General features: G+C 36.1%; 1 protein-coding gene across 5 annotated transcripts in view; it reads right to left on the bottom strand.

The window, feature by feature from the left end:
• Nucleotides 1-18,293, bottom strand: part of BCKDHB (branched chain keto acid dehydrogenase E1 subunit beta) — a 153,217-nt gene that overhangs the window by 75,213 nt on the left and 59,711 nt on the right. For 4 of the 5 annotated variants that reach the window (XM_017825080.1, XM_017825072.1, XM_017825096.1 and 1 more), the window contains exon 9: nt 11,481-11,567. The exons of the other annotated variant lie outside the window; for it this stretch is intronic. In XM_017825080.1, coding sequence (XP_017680569.1) covers nt 11,481-11,567 — 87 coding nt within the window. The remainder of the gene's footprint in view (nt 1-11,480; nt 11,568-18,293) is intronic. 5 annotated transcript variants of the gene reach the window in all.

Below are 18,293 nucleotides of genomic sequence, written 5' to 3'. Positions count from 1 at the left end.
TGAAATGCTGGCTCTGCTGAAGTTAACTAAGAATTTGTTGATCTCAGTGGTTCAATCACCCTTGACGCAAAAACTTCAATACCCTTCCTTTTTCTTTCAGTACTTTCTTAAGAAAAAGTATTGCTGTGATTATGGCATTTTTCTCTTTATTTCTTAAGCAGATGATTTATGGAGCATCAACTTTAAAAGGAAGAACAAGGAGATATTTAGGTTAACTTTTTCATAATCACTCTGTTTTTCATTAATGAGAAATTCTAAGAGAAAGAAGCCAGCAGGAACATTTCATTAAGCTTCAGGACAGACGTGGATTTTTTTTTTTAAGTCAGTCCATATATTTAGGTAACCAAATACAGACTTCTCAGTCTAACTACATGTACCTTATAAAGAAAAAAATCCCCAAACCAGACAACTTTAATAAGGAAGCTCATAGAAAAAGAACTGAAAAAGGGAGACTGCAGAGTCTCACAAATAGCCTTTAAAACCAAAGGTTAAAAAAATAAAATTATATTTTCTGACTCTCCAAGACAGACCCATCATAATTGTGGCATATTTTTCAGAGGGTTGTATGATGTCCAGAAATGCATTGCATTGCCTTTCATAACTTCTAGTAATGCAAGACACACCTCTAATTGTAATTTGTATTTTTGCTAATGATAATGAAGACTCCATCTTTACTGCAGCTTTTATCCTTTCATGAGGCATGGGTGCAGTTTTGAACTGAATTATTGTGTTGAGGAACCTTGAGTCCACTCAAAAAATGCACTGCATTTGACTACTAGAGCTTAAAATAAGTGTGTCCAAGTTACAAATTTACTCTAATACTTGGCTGCTAAATAGCTTCATTTAGGTCTCCTAATATACAATAACCACTGGATATTCATGTAATATGAAATACAAAGCCATATAGGATTCTGATATAATATTGCTGAAATCAACAAAATTAGAGAAAAGTTCCCTCTCTAGAACATGCGGTGACATTTTTTTATATATGATCTATCAATAATATTAGTCCTAACACTGTAATATTAGAATACAGTCTTGGCATTTTCTTTCCTTAAAGATGCTGAACTTTTTATTTTTATTCATTGCAAGGTTATTCATCAATGCACAGGACAACTAATGCTGTTGCCTGAACGAAAGAAGGTAAAGAACTCGAGGTTTCCAATTCTACACATGTGCAATCAGTTAAACAAAAAAAGGTGCCTCAGGGCCAACTATCCTCTCCACACACTGTCATGTAAAAGAAGTGGAATACAAAAAAAAGAAGTATTCAGAATGAAATCTTAATTCCACAGATTTCATCACCAGGGCCTATATTTTCACTGTGGGTGACTTAGAGCCAAGTTGATAACACCAGAGACACATGGGAAGTGGGGGATATGGTATCCAGATAACGACTCTGAAATCTCTGCAACTTGCATTTCCTACCACCTCCCAGATGACAAGTTAGGGTTTTTTTTAAATATTCCTTTGAGTAAAAACCCACATTTTATCTATATTCCTTCCTAATCTCCATTAATCCAAATGTAGGACAGCAGTTTCTTTAAAAAGTACAGAAGAAACGGTATCTTTTCACCAGATGATGGGAAAGAGTGAAACACTTCTCTGCCTCCTGCTTAAAATACGCATCCGAGATCAGACAAAGTGTTAGTCATTTGTGCATGCTTATTCCTTCTGCAAAACACAGCTGGGTGATGAGCACAGCACTTGCTGTAACATGGACAAAAGGCACTTCTTCAGTGATGATAGGGAACAAAATATTATTTCCAAGCAAATGTATCTTAGGAAGAATTTCAGCTACACCTACACAGACCAACTTTTCCACAGTCAGAAACTTCCATACGAAGATTCATAAAAGATGGGTTTGGCTCTTTGTAGAGCAATTTTTTCACCATTTTGAATGTTGTTTTATAAAATGATTGCTTCAGTGTTTGGTACAGAGGAAGCAGCCCTTCCTTCCTCACTCAGTCATGTCCAGCATTAAATCCTCACTAGCTTTCTCTCCTTGTGAGACAACTGTCTGTAGAATGATTTGCACTGTGTGTGCCTAGAATTTTTTTCTGCTTAGATGTTCACTGTTAAACATGGTAGGAGTAACAAACATTTCCAGTGGGATGTAGAGAGATGCCAGTACTGCCACTGCTCTTTGAATAAAGCTGCTGTTCAACATCCCACTGTGGTAGCAAACAGCACAACTACATAAAGCATCACAGGCACTGCCAATATACAGCATATTAATTATATGTACAACTAGGAGTATCTCATGTTCATTCTCTTATGCTGGTGTTACATATATAATAGACCTTTCTCTATCAGTCTAAAGCCTTGTTTCAGATAAGGCCATGGGAACAGAGGGACATGGAAGGTTCTGTCCTAGTGCTGTCATTTGTCTCATGTAACTGACTGCAACTTTCTCTTTCTCAGGAGCTAATTCCAGGCTTATATCTACTTATCAGGAATTCTTAAATTACTTTAATCACCTTTGTAGCTTTCTAATTGTGTTTTAACTGCTAGATCCCTATATGATAGCACTGAATATGTGTCCATTTACATTCAAAAGGACTATCAGACAAAAAAGACTATTCAACAATTATTTCATCTGTGCCTACCTAAAATATCATAACCAAACTCAGCATCATCATAACTTATGCTACAGTCATATGTCCAGACTTGAGGCTTTAAGCCAGAGTGACTGTTGGGCACTGACTAGCTGTGCCTCTCCCCAGGGAGAGCAGGCAGTTCCCTTCTCAAGGAAGCAGCAGAAGCTCCTAGAGTAGTTCTTCTAGGTAGTAAAACTGCACTCTCCATTTTCTCTTCTTTATTAAAGATCTTAAGGTAGCCAACAGCAACAGTATAAAATTCACAGTGCTCTGGAAGTGCACAGAACCACACAAGAGTTCAAGAGGCTCTTTTCACATTCCCTCCTACAAATACATTCACCACAGAACTGAAATAATTTGATCCTGCATGCATACATAAAACAGCAATAAATACACACTGTTTTACAGGCCTTTTATGTCTTAATTAAACCTTCAAGACAATTTAAAAAGCAATGTTCCTTATTTACAGTATTTTGAAAACTTCACTGAGCCATTACCATGCAAGGATAGATTTTTCTGTTTCATACTGTAAATTTCCTTTTTCCTCATAGATTTTTATATGCCACAGAGCACTCCTCTCCAGTCACACTACTCTGAACTATGTCTCTTTCTCTAAACTAATGGTCTAGCCAGACCATTTCCAATGGCCGTATCAAAATATGACAGGCCAGGGAAAATACAGAACAATATACTTGCATGAATCAGCACTCTAAAACCCCAAACCAACCCACTAAAACAAATTTTTAAGTAAATAAGACAAGTTACTGACTGTCTGCTCCAAAGAAGTAAACCTGACACAAAGTGCAAATAAAAACCTCCACATTATTCTTTACCCTGGCTTGCCAGGGTGCCTTGGCACATATTAAGTTGCTATACCTGCGGCTAATAAGGATTCTAGCATACCATTGAAGCATTTTGAGAAATGATGCCAAAGGTCGAGTGAATTCAACCACCCAAGGAGGTTTTTATAGCTCTCAAGCACTGGAAAATAGAAGAAATGTCATTACCACACTTTTACAGGGGACTCCTGCTAAACTGCTGTTCAAAACACTTACTTGGAGTTCTAAAGCAACTCATAATTTATTAGGAGGAACAGATAACGCCAAACAAAATAAAGCAAGTTAAACATAGTATTGTTCAGTTTTCAAGCAGAAGAGAGGTTAAATATCCTTGAGTTAGTAGTTGCTTTGCAGAGTTGCCTTACTCTAGAGTCCTACCACAGATCATCTTTTATCAGACTAGAGTGAGAATTTGAAAGAACTGTAAAGGTATTTTTTTTTACTAATTTTCATTAAGCAATGAGCTGGCGATTTGACATGGTATAATAAAAAGGCCTGCTGGGTAACAACTTTAACATGAACCCAAAATTGCTGTAGGAAAGTTCATAGTTTTGATGTCCTCCTAAATCATCATTTGTTATGTTTACATAACAAATCACTGCATTCACAGACCAGAAAACAAACACCGGATATGCAGTCCACAGAAGGTTTTTTTTGCTCTCCTCACAATGTGGAATAAAACCATCTCATTTCTATCAGCTCCATGGGCTATCAGAAATGTAAATGTTAGAATCTCAACATGATTCTAATTAAAGCAGTTTGAATTACAATTGTAAATGTATACTGTACCTTAGAGTAAGTATAAACACAAAAAAGTTCCTTCCATTAGAAGAACAACTCCTAACAGCTAGAAAGATGAAAATGCAAATGGGGGAGAGTGTACAGCAAAGAGAAAATTTTAATTCTGCCTCAGTGACCATGTTTTTGGTCTTTTTCAGAATTAGCATTTGGAAGACCAAACACATTGTTCAAAGTTATAAATTACAATGAATGAACAGGGGTGCATCAGCAGGACAATGATGCTGGAGGTCCAGCCTCAGGCATGTGAACATTTGTATGCCAAATTGAATATCACAACATGGAAAAAATGTCATCAGTGAATACACTAAGAGCATACTTTACACTATACACTTGACTGATTAAGGTGAATCAAATGCTGAGCTTGTTCAGTAGTTAAAACTTTTGATTTCACCGAACCACAATGACTCTCAGCATATTCTGCCACTTTACCACTTTGTATTGCCCTGGGATAAACTTGTGCCTCTTCAAGAATTTGCATTAAAAGCAATTAAAAAGTACTTGGCTGCATACTTGTGTACCCCACCAATGCAAGGAAAAGCAGTTCAGACAGGAGAAGACAAACAGGGTTGGATGCATCTCAAAGAAATGCTGCCCTCTGCCTAACACACAGTACAGCTGAAAGTGGGACAGGAAAGGGTTATTTTGCTTCAGTGCCAAAAGCCATTTTTCAATACATTACCTGAAAATAAGCAACTCTATAGAAAGCATGTAAATTAACCATTAGCTTTAAAAATGTTCTTTTCTCAGTTGAATGCTTTCCTAAAAGGTGTCTATCTTACTGGTCATTGCCTATCAGAAATGTCTGCCTGGAGAAGCAGGCAGTCTCAAGCTGATCACTGCCTTGAGTTTTCACTGCTCCATCCATGGTGAGGTATTCACTGGCACACACCTGTCATCCTACCACCCCTTCCATCAGTGAACTCTGATCCCGTAGCAGCAAAGCTGGCAAGTGTAGCACACTCCATAAGAGCCAGCATTTATTTCCATACAGTGGGAACAGCCCCTCAAGACCTTACTGCTTGCCTTGTTCTCTCACTTATTAAAGACTGCTAATGAGACAGTACTTACTGTGTCCCTCTCCTTTCAGTGCCTATGGAAACTGCCAAGCTCCTGTCTCATTTTTGCCTCTACCTCTCTAGTGATAAAAAAGAAACAGCTTTAGCTCTCATAGCACATGGGAAAAGCTTACTCCAACTCCAATAATTTTTACAGAGAACACACCAAAGACAAGTAGATAAGGTACACTCTCATTGTGCAGAAACCCATGTCCAAATCAGTGCCACTGGGATTCATGTGTGGGTTAATAATTTCCTACCAGAAGCACATGCCACAAGTAGCTGCCTGAAACATCACCTGCAGGCAGGGCATTGGTTCGTGTTCCCTCTCAACCAGAGGATGAGATTGTCCCCAAAAACAAGAGGAGCAAGTGTGCATGAGCACCCCCATGGCTGGGACATGTCTTAGCCCACATGCCCACTCTTGCATGGACCTCTTCATTAACTGTTTCACAGAAGCTGAAAAGACTTCAAGTTGAGCTGCAGATGAATAGGACATTTTGATTTTTGTTATGTCTAGAGACTGGACTAATTGGACATGTAAACATTCAGTGTTTACAACTTTAGAGAGTGTGTTCTGGGGCTGATTTTATGAAAATCCACCACAATTTTTGAGCACTTCATTTTCCAACTTGAATGTTGTTTTAGGATTTGGGGGTTGTTTGCTTGTTTAAATAAATGTATTTGGGGGTTTTACACAGTACAGAATACTGTGTGTCCCGTTTAATATTTGGCTATATTGAATTCATTAAATCATTTTTCTCTGCTCAGTACTGAATTTATTCCAAAATAGAGGAACACAACATTCCCTTGTAGACTGAACTGATGACATATGCCAGTATTACAATAATTTTCTGTTTGCATTTTAGAGAAATTTGTTCCTCCTTATGTTCACAAAAATTAAATAAGCATGCAGAAAGCCTCATGGGTAAATCAGACTTTATGACATGATAACATCAAACAAAACGTCTTAAAAGTCCATTCATCCTGTGCTGCATTTTTTGCAGTTATAAACCAAGACATCAGTATGGGTCATAGTATCAGAACATGAGATAAATGAAAATTAAGATACTTTTATGCAGTGAGTCAAACTATAATAAGAGACTTTTGTGTAACATCCAAACCAATTTTGGCTTCAATGAGTTAGTGTGGAGAAAGTCCAGGCACCATCCTGTGAAAGGCATTGATTGTTAGATTTTGATTTCCTTTTAAAAGTGACACAGATTGAGAAAAATGCCACCTCTGCTAGACAAACTGAAACACAAACCTGGTCTCACAAATATTTTGGAGTACTGCATTGCATTCACTTCCTCAAAACACTGCAGAGAGCCATGGAGGACTGTCACAGGTTCATTGGGAAATTCCACCTTAATTTCTGCTCACAAGAAAACTGAAATAATGGAACTATTTGGAATATCTCAACATCCGAAATTCTAAAGACATATAATGCCTTTAAAGAAATAATTTTTCACGGACATATGAAAAATTATTCAGGACAAACATTCTGAAAGCGCTTTGATGGAAAAGTGAAACTTTTTCACTAGAACTCCATAAAATAATAGTTATTTAAGACAGTTTCAGCCAATATCAGTCGAATATAATTTTACTTTAAATGTTCATACTGATGAAATTACTGAATTTTGTTACTGTTGTTGTTTTTGTTTTGGTACTTTTTCCCCTGTGGTAATAAAACTGCTGTGAAACTCTTATGTCTTTGAAAGGTATTCCTAGACACACTTACTTTTCCTCTTCCTGAAATGCTTCTCACAAAACCAGCTCATCTAATAGTTTCCTCTAATGTCACAATCCAGCAGAAAATTACACCACTTATTGGAAACTAGGCCTTATTTTGCTGCAGGAGGAGGAAATCTAAAGCACCACGATCAAACAGTCCAATATTATTATACTCAATTTTTAGATACAGAACTCAAGATTTGAAAAAATAAGATCATGTAACTCAGCCTCAGAAACAGGTTATTTTATTGAATTTTCTTGGTCCTATCATCTGATTCACACCAATCTTTTGGAAGACTGATACTCCTGCATAATTCTGAGAAGCACACTGAGTCCTCTGGAAGAGCTCAAGGGGACAAAGTAATTACCAGGCAATAAGAAAAGAAACTACACCACTAAGACAGAAACCCACAACTAAATCAAAATTGCTTTGTTCCTGCAAGAATGACAAAATGTTCCTTTTCACATCTGTGCAACCCTCTACAAAAACCAATGTGCTGAGTAGCTAATTTATAGGCAGCCATGACCTTTACGAGGTCAGCTATCAACTTTATATCATCTGCATTTCTTGTATTTTAATAACAGCATATATTTCCATGGTGCATTCTGCTATTATGTCATCGATGTACACAAAAATCAAAATTCCTTAATGAAATTTTAAATTCCTTAGATGAAAACATTAAAAATTATTACAGCATTTTCTATTTTTCAATATTTTATACATTATTTGTAGAGAATGGCTAGAAACCACCAAGACCTTCCTGTGACATATATTTTCTGTATTTGCAAGATCAATGCTAAAGGGTATGTGCTAATTCCCTACATTTATCTCAGCCCTATCAGAAAATAGTAACCAACAAATTATTGTAACCATAACACAACTTTCCCTTTTATCCCTTTATATCTCAATTTTCCCATATCTATGCCTCTCCAAACCACCTTGATTCTCCACCTCTCCCCAGTTTTGGTTCCTCCTCTAAAAATCCCAGAAGTCTTGCATGATTCCAAAACTCTTCCCCTGCACTCCATATCAAGTCTCAAATGCTGGCAGGCAGCAACCCTACTCAGACTGCAGTCATCAAAGTGTCCCTTACTCCTGGTGCTGGCTGTCTCCACCCTGGCCCATGGGGCTGAGGCTGGTGACAGCCTTTGAAGGAGCCGAGTTGGGGGCTCCATTTCCCAGACTGAGTTATTTGGGTTCCCCTGCCTACTGAGCCACTGGGCTCCTTTGTGTGTATCTGCACGGGCAGCTGAGCTTTTTATCACACAACACAGTCTACTCCTGCTTCCCTTTTTCCACCCACTTATCCCTCTCTGAAAACATCCTGTTTCTTTTTTTTTCCCCCCTTTTTTTTATTTTTGTTTTTTAAAACGGACACAATTACTGGATTTACTCTCCTTTGTATTACAAGTGATTAATGTACTGATGAATTCCACACCCAATTCTTCATTATTTTGTAAGCAACATCTCAGTGGGTCTTTCTCCCAAGGCTTCTCAAACTGTGCTCCAACCATATGTCTTAAGCAAAAGTTTAATGGTTTCTCTGCTGAACATGACATTTTTGCAAGCTTTTATACAGAACACAATCAATTTGGAATATTAACTGTGGCTGTATTGAAGTTATCCTAACATTTGTTTCTCACTTCAGACTACTTGCTGAGATCACATACAAAACACCGGAACAAAGGGCAAAGTCATATCATGTAGAGTTTTAACCACACCACCTCATCTTGTTCTTAGTTTTATGTGTTTGAGCATAGTAAAGACTACTTAGTGCAATAATATGCCCCTTTAAAATATTCTGTATTCAACACAAAACAAATCTGATTTAATATGCTCTCCAAACACTGCTTTTAATCTCACACAAGAAAAAAGAAAACTATTCCATGTAGTTTTTTCCTACAGTTCATGAGTGAAAGCCATCATTTCCATTTGTACTCTTTTCCTTGAAGTGTACATCACCATGAAGTGTTTGTGACTATTAACTTCTAAAATAACCTATGTACTTTTATTCACCTTATTTCTATGACAAGAGACCTCACAGCAAGGATGGAATAACAATATGGAAACTAACCATCTAATCCAACTGGACACACTTTATTGAAGTACTATTACTTCCATGTGTAAGAGGAAACTAAAGCCAAGTGCAATCGCCAATTTTTGGCATTCCCAGTATAGATTGTATCCAGCAAAAGAGAATTTCACTTTTTGTTTTTATTTTTACAGCACAGTGATATTAGACATATGGACTTGACCATTTAGAGATCAAGTTTTTTAACTGAGCAGGAAAGGCAAGGTCTTTATTATGCCTAAAGCAATACTGTTCTTTAAAAAGTTGTAATGCTTTGTAAATATTATTCTAATATCTTTTGCAGTATTGTCTTCAAAGTAATTCATATCAAAATTTTAGTATGGATGATAGAATCTTCAAGAATGGATATACAGAGTAACGAGAATGCAACCAAAACACAGACTCGAGTCAACCCATTTATATGACAGAAACTTATCATGGATAAATTCAATCCCAACAAGTTATATTGCAGTTTATTCTGAGGGAGCACATGTGATAGATTAACTAATATTTCTCAAGACAGAAAGCCTAGTTTCCTAAGAAATATGAATATAAAATTATGAGCAACTGTAATAAAACAAATATTTTCTTTCAATATTGACAGAAATAAATAGCTCTTTACTAAAGCATTTTAAACTTTGTTTTCTAAATAAGAGATAATTGCCAAGATATATCTCTGATATGAAAAACAACACCAAGATGGATCAATTGGGTAAGTAGCTTTGTCAGTGGAGGTGTGAGGAGATTAAAAACTCATGTTGTAATTTAGCAATATATTGGGCATCCCATGCTCTTCCAATTATATTTACTGATAAGCTTTTTCTCTTTTCAGCTCACTTTTTTCTTGAATACATGCTTTCTTTTGTTATATCAGTAAATTATGACATCGCTAAAGGGCTTAGAATAGCTTTCTCCTCAAGTGTAAATAATAACATAAGACACTAAAAGACAGCCTCTTTCAGTTATTTCACATTTTTGTAAGAATTTTTCAAATATTATCACTTTTTACACTCACATTTGGCAGTACCTTGGGATTTTATTAATCATAGTTTAATCGAAGAGAATAAGTATTAAAGAAAGGAGGTCAAAAGGTCATAGGCAGGGACAACTTCCACTAGACCAGGTTGCTCAAAGCCCCATCCAGCCTGGCCTTGAACATTTCCAGGGATGGGGCATCCACAACTTCTCTGGGCAATCTGTGCCAGTGCCTCACCAGCATCACAGTAAAAAATTTCTTCCATATATCTAACCTATTTTCCCCTCTTCCCCTGAACTTCTCCTCTTTCAGTTTGAACCCTTTACTCCTTCTCCTGTCACTACAGTTCCTGATGAAGAGTCCCTCTCAGCTACTGGAAGGCTGCTATGAGGTCTCCATGCAAACAATATTTGGTTCTTAACAGAGAAAAACATTTTGATAGAAAAAATTAATTACCTTAATACAATAATGTTAAAATTAGTACAACTACTCTTTAAAAAAAGTTGTACCACAAAGCTCAAGAAACATAGTTTTCTGATTCCTTATGCACATTTAATTTAAAATTACATTCCCAAAATTATTAACTCTATTCCTTCCTACAAAAAGGCTGATTCCCAAGCTTTAATTACTGACTATACAGTTTATATTTTATGAATTTTAGAATTTCATGTCTCTCTAGTCCTATCATTTAAGAATTCTAGAATACTCAGAAAATAGTTATCAGGTGGTGATGGGCACATTTAGTTTAATGTTTCTATAACCCAGTGTCACTGGTGTGCACAGAAAAGAAATCAAGGTAAGGGGAAAATCTGTATGCTGGTACAGATATAAAACACAACAGAAAGCTTAAAAGGACTTTTAAGGAAGCCTAATGCTCCAGATGTAACTGGTACTGATGTACAGCCTTTCAAACCTGTTCTGACCATACAAGCTCAACACGTGTGTCAGCACCTCAACTACACATGAACAACTTCTGCAGACTCCTTTCTTTTAATCGGGTCTCTGAACACGATGTGTAACCCCACGTTATACTGTACTGGATCTGAGTGTTTTTTCTGTGTCTGATTTCAACACTGCTAGAATGTATTTTTAAGAAGCTTTAGGGACAAGCGTATGAGGAAAAAAAAGTAAATTAAAACCAGATTATACATAAAGATTTGTCCTCCACATCTGACAGTGCATTCTCCCTGCTTGCAGTGAGAGTTAAATTTCTAGCTTAGCAGGCACTATGCACAGTGCCTGGTAGGTAGATGATTTCTCAGCTGTTCAGATAAAGCAAGGTAGGCATCCACAAAACTGAAATTTAATAAAAATGCAAAACTTTTAATGTAATAATAAGCATTTCTTCTATAAGTAAACATATTCAGCCATGCAGAACACTTACAAACAAATAACCTCTGTACCTGAACTGTGGAACTGATTTCAGATGCAAATCCTCCTGTCAAGGGAGCCTCATGGCTAATCAGCAATCGCCCAGTCTTCGCCACTGACTGAAATAGAAAAACAAACCCCCCAAATGTCATCAAATTACAACTCTTATGATTTCTTACTTGTTCTATTTGTGGAACATATGAAATATGGGACATTATTAGCAGTGTTAGAACATAGCCACTTTTCCACCCTTGCATTTCCAGTGAAAGAAAAATTATCCTAAAAGACTAAATTAAGTAATTAATAGGATGGGTTTATATTTACTACAAAAAATGTTTACAATTTCCATTCAATTTTAAGCAAATATCAAAAACAAAAATTGAATCCATTGTATATAAATTTACACTATTAATGCAAACTGTAACTTTTCTGAAATAGAATAAAGGATTTTAACAAGTAGTCCATAAAAACTTGAATCCTGAAAATACTGAAAGATGCACATACAAAGAAATCCTTCACTGGTATCTCTGCACAATCAGTTCCTATATTCCTATGAATTGTAGCTATTCAGAAATTAAAACTGTTAAATAAAAATTTCAGCAAGAAAATACATGGATTACTGCTCCTTATTTAAGTTTTACGTGGCAATCAGAAGCAACATTTTCTAATTTTACATCTCAATGTTTGTACAATCTTTACGTGATATAATTTACAAATAAATATATAGCATACAGAAGGTGATCTAAGCATCTTTAATCAAAAAACAAATCTGTGTTCATTATGCAACATAACAATGAAAGCAAAATATTTTTAATCTGATGGAAATATAAAGCTTCACCACACTCAAATATCTTGGCTATTGCAACTACACACTAAATTGCCTAGAATCAAACAGTATCAGATACCTTTGGTCAGAAATATGGCAGCAGAGTCTTCAATTCCATAATATGCATTTTAAAATTAATATACTAATAAGCTGCATTAAAAATTTTCATAAACTTTTAGACATGCACATCAGAAAAAATCAGATTAATGTGTATGTTAATCTTTCAAGAACAGTTACAGTCTGATATTTAAGATAAGTACATAGTGTACTGCTGGTGCACCATTAGTCATCAAGTGGAAAAGCCCAAGACAGCACTATCTTATTAGATTTTCTGAATACTGTGATCTTCAGTTTAATGTCTACACCAGCACAGTCTCCAGTTGGGCTGCCCTGTGTTATCTGTGTAAAAGAATACATAAAGACAATGCCTTAATAATGCAGCTTTCCCTCTGATTCAATATTTTTCTAATTCTTTTGCTCTTCTAACAATGACTCAATCAGTGGCTCAGAGCAGCTCATCCACAGATGTGCTGGCAACTCTCAGGCTACAAACATGATCCATATACTGTACTATGAAGTGGTTTGACAACATTAAGAGCTAAACAAGACAGAAAAAGGCATTTCAACACTTGGAAAGTAATCCAGTTACATAGGCTGATTTCTTTCTTTTGCCAGCACTGGAAACTCATACCAAAACAGCAGATGCATTACCTGCACTGTAAATCTGTCCAATACATCAAAACACTTCAACGAACAAAACTTATGCTCCAGTTTTAAGTTGATATGATAAAACTGATACAATCAAGTACAAGTTGCTAAGGTAAAACTGATACAACTAATCAGTGTAAAAGTTCAGGGGGGTTGTTTTTGTTTGTTTTTTAAATCCTCCTATTATCATTTTAAAGAAAGATTCTGCTGCATGTATTTATTCCGAGAGGTTCACATTTTGATATGTTACAAACTGTTATTAAAGTTACAGATTTCATTTTTTAGAATATAGTAGTATGAAACAGACAGTCTTAGAAAGCATATAGGAAAATTCACATGTGATCACACCAGTAATCCAGCAGTCCAGCATCTTATCTCTGGAGATAACTCAACGCTTAGGGAAAAGTAAGAATAGGGCCTTCAGTGTGTTCCTTCACTATGTCTCAGCCTCCAATTATTTTCACACCACCAGTTTCCTGAATCCAATGTGGTCTCTTGCAGTAAATAACTTGTAACTTTTATTTCAACTGTTCTCAAACTGGAGCCATGTACAATCAAAACAAAAAACTAAGCATAGCAAAAAAACAAACACCACACAACAACAACAACAACAACAACAAAAGAGTAAAAAATAATCTCTTTTTGGAAACCTGCCTCTACTACAAGATAAATCCTGGGTTTTATATACAATTCCCAAGGTCTTCAAGGACCCCTTGCCTGCAGAAGGTTGTTAAGAGAGAGCAAGCAGCTGTGATCACCAAGCCATGCATACAAATAGCTCAGCCCTGCTAGAACACAGTGTATATATATATATGACTCCTGATACAAAACCATGCTATCATAGCTTCAGTGCTTTTAGTATCCACCCCAGCTTGTTCAGGGACAGCATAGATACCTGCACCACATTGCACAATACTGAAAAAAAAAATTCTTCTAATGGTTAAACCAGATTCAAAGTGAGCAGAAATGAACCACTATGCTGCACTGCAAATAGCGCTGCGGACTTTAAGTAAGGATGTGAGTATTGTGATTACTAAATTTACAAGCTCCCCACATCAATTTCTACTTTGCATTAACACCGTGTTCCTAAACTACAGTGAGTCTTTCAGAAAGACATGCAATCTTAATTACAGTATTTCCAGTGTTTGTAAATGCATCACACCTCTTGGTAAATTCTTCCAGGGCCTAACTCCCTTCCCTGTACAATTTTGCACCTTATTTCCAAACTAATTTGGCTGACATCAACTACAAAGCTGCTGATTCTTATTTTATGTGTTTGCTAGGAGACCCTATCTATGATCACATTTCTGCTCCCACATGAATATGTTAAGACTATGACCATAAGGTGTCAACCACAATTTTGATCGGCTTAACAGCCTGAGCTCTAAATCTTTCAGCAAACAGCACATTTCCAATTCCTTCATCATTCTTACTCTACCCTGAATCATCTCCAGTTTCCTATGTCCTTCTTGAAGCACACCCATCTGGAACTAGCATTCCAGATTTTCTCAGAACACCACCAAATACAGAGATAATACAGCCTCAGTATGGTAGCTCTTAGATGTATGAGGCCTTTCAGCCAAAGCATAATAACACAAGTCCAGCTTTAACTAACAACTGTGATTCCCTGTTCTTGGGAAAGAGGGTTTTCTCCTTAAAGGATAATTGTTTCCTGGAATAAAGATGGAAATATAGTGTGCATTTATTATTTCAAGACACAACATTATATTTGGATGTGCTGAAAAATACATTGTGTGTCTGAGCCTAGCTCAGTTAATGAGCTTATCTTCTCTTTATCAGTAACTGAGTGACTATTTTATCTGTTTATTCAGCTGTTTGTTGTCTCTAATCTTTTATCAGTAACAGTTTTAAATGTTTTCCATATATGTGATGGAAATATTAAAAAAACAGGTTCAAAATCCAACTTTGTAGGACCTCGAGACTTTACTATTTCCATTCACAAACACTGCCCTTCTATGCCATACAGTTGAAGCCAGCACAGCACTAATGCCCTACATCTCAAACTATGTTAATTTGTTTTGTGAGTGCTCAAACAACCATAGATCATGAACTGTAGATCATGTACTTCTAATTATTTTTAATAGCTCCTTCTTCTTTGATAACTTCTTCTTCCTAGGTTATGGATCATTCTTGCTAATTGATCTGGTACAGGTTTTTCTTTTGTGGCAAAACTGTTCCATAAGGTATCAGACTAATAAATTCCTGGCCAAGAGGTACTTTCATTTAGCAAACATATTGGGTCTTTGTATGCCCTTTTAATTTTAATTATGTTATTGTTTTTTCTATCTTAAAAATGACAGTACTATACATTAATAACAGCAGACAATAGCGACAGATGTGATTTTTTTAAACACAATTTTAAAATATACATTACAATTTTAAAAATATATATTACCATTTAGAAGCATTTCAGTCCATAGAACTTAGAAGAAAGCCTGATGAAAAAACCCAACATTTTCATACACTGGTAGTGTTCTAGAATGGCTAACTTATTCAATTTCTGTATCTTCAAATGAAAATTTAATCTTATTTCCTGGAAGCAAAATAGTTAATCAGTTAAAAGTGAAAATTTCAAAACTAGCTGCTATGCATTCTATACAGCACAGTGGACATGGTTAATGATTATTTGCAGATATCAATGTTCTTCTATAAAGAATTAATTTCATTTTTAAACTCTATTGCAAAACATTAGTCCCTGTTAGTTCAAATGAAGCCATAATTCAACCTCCAGGATAACCAAAGCCCAATGTTCAGAAAACTATTTACAGTCTAAATAATTGTAGCTCAGTCACATGGTAATGGTAATGGTGTCCTCAACTTTCAAAGTTAATGGGAAATATCACTGCAATAAAACTGGACAAAACAGTGCTAAATCAGCACAGTGTAACAAATTGGCCAGCATAGAATCCTACTGCTTTATCCTCTTTTAAAAAAGGAGTGCAATCTTTTGTTTGGATTAGCAAGAGAAAAGGACAGCCTTTCAAAGAACAATGTATTTTGTCCCCTCACAACCAGACACTTGCATTTCTGTAAGGGCTTGATTCTCCATTTCATCAGCATCTCCCCTCTGTCTTCCAAAACCCCAGTCTTTACACTTTTTCTTACCTAAGTAAAAGATGAAAATTTTGAAATACATTAAGATTTTGAAATTCTGCAGTTCATGTAGAGTGCTTTTGAAAATCTATTTTCAAAGAATATGGTATGGCTTAAGACTGGCACTGATAAAAATGTTCCTTCTGTACATCCACAACCAGAAGTTGTTGCTTTCTGATCTTTGAAGTCCAGATATACTTCTGAGGGCACTAAGAGATTCTGTAGGTATATTATTGTCTCAAATTAAATGAAAACAAATTTTTTTTGGCCATCTTTAGTAACATACCATAAAGGGAAGGCAGAGGCAACATTCAGGCATTTAGAGAGCACAGCTCCCCTTTGTGTCATGGCCACTCTGCGCTTTCAGAGACAAATTCAGATGATGCAACCTTGGGTTTTCAAAAGGGAAAGGTCCTACCCTGCTCAGAACCTCCTGTTCCCAGCCCATCCCTCACATCTCCTCAACACCCAAGTGGCTATCGGGAAAGCCAGCTGAAGGGGATAATCTGATTTGTGCTGTACAGTTAGCACAAAGCAGCAAACACCATCTCAGAGACAGATGTAGAGATGGGAGGTAGATCAGGATTCACTCACAGAAACCTTCAGTAGTGCTCTCTCGCTCCAGGAGGCAACAGAGACCCAGGTTATGGCACATCACTCATCTCTGCTATATCCAGTCATTAGAGAAGAGACTCTATACCTTCATACTATTAAATCAACCCTAAAACAGAACCAGACACCAATATTGACTATACTTTTCCACCTCAATTTAATTGCCATGACTGTTTTACCATGGTGTCATTCACAAGGACAACAACTGACATTGCATCAGAGCAAAAGGCTAATGATCACTCTTATAAGGAAATGTAAAAAAAAAAAACCTAACGCCTTTGCAAAACAAATACTTTTGAGGTGCACTCTGAAGGTCTTCTGAACTGCAACCCAGCATTTTTGCAGTGAAGCAGCTCAGCAAATTATTTTCAACTTCCCTGACCGCACTCTTAATCCAAGAGTTTCTATAATCACTTTTCTGTTCAACTCTCAATTCATCACATTAGTCGTTTTCTCCCTTCCTACAGGCATCAATGACAGAAAAAAAACAACACAAGCGTGGCACTTCCAGGCACTTTGAAACCTGAGTGCTGACACTACCAATAACATTCTCTGCCCTTACTTAGGAGAAAGCAGTCAAACCAAAATGAGTTTGATGGTAAACTGCATTTAACACTACTACTCTCCACACATAGCAACACTACTACTGCCAGCGTAACCAGCTGCTTCACTAACACAGCAACTGCCTCTAAAGAAATTATCAAAATTTTATTACAAATGGCTGTTATTTTGGCACAATGGCAAGTTGCCCATTTTCTTTAAGAAGAAAATCTTATTCTCAGAACAGAAAGATTTTCCATCTCTTACAGAAAAGGAATTATTTTGATGTTCACTTTCCCATTTAAATTTTTCCATACTTTTGATTGCTTTCTTTAAAGACTATAAAAACTTTCTGCATAATTGAAAAACTAGCTTCCCACAATAATTTTTTAAAAGCTGGCAAAAGTACTGAAATTGCATTTGTATTGTATCCTATTTTGCACTAAACATGTATGAAGCAATTATAAAAACGTATAAAAATATTAATAGATATGTGCTTTTACCAAAAACAAATCAGAATATGGAAGCCATAAAAAAAAAAGACAGTAAAGTTTCATTAAATGCCTTGAAAAACATTTTTCATTTTCATTTTTAGATCACCTTTAATGAATCTTTACTTGAAAAATATAAAACCTGAGGGAGGCTATTTTCCTTAACCCATTAGTTCTACTTTTCCTTTAATGTTTCAATAACAAATTAAATTGCATAGCAGCATTCTTGGTACCGAACACCATAACCACAGGAATAGAAATAAGAGCCCAAATTTCTATTCAGCACTTCCCACAGAGAAATATGTAACATAACCTTCCAGATGTATCACTGAGGATTACATTTACTTAGCACACACAGATCCATAGGATGACACATCCCATATACTGACAATCTTAATGAATGCAGTTATTCCATCCCCAGCTTGCAGATATCCCATTGTGGGATCTCTAGAAAACCAGATCCTCAAGCACCTTTTTTTTTTTTTTTTTTTACTAGGGTCCTAAGAGAAGGAATGGGGAATAAGTTGTATCCTATTGGCCTGGACACAAGAAAG

The sequence above is a fragment of the Lepidothrix coronata genome, unplaced genomic scaffold (assembly GCF_001604755.1).
Source record: "Lepidothrix coronata isolate B3197 unplaced genomic scaffold, Lepidothrix_coronata-1.0 Scaffold4, whole genome shotgun sequence".
Lineage (NCBI taxonomy): Eukaryota > Metazoa > Chordata > Aves > Passeriformes > Pipridae > Lepidothrix > Lepidothrix coronata.
Note: the sequence above shows the minus strand (reverse complement) of the source record. Positions and strands in the feature narration are given on the sequence as shown.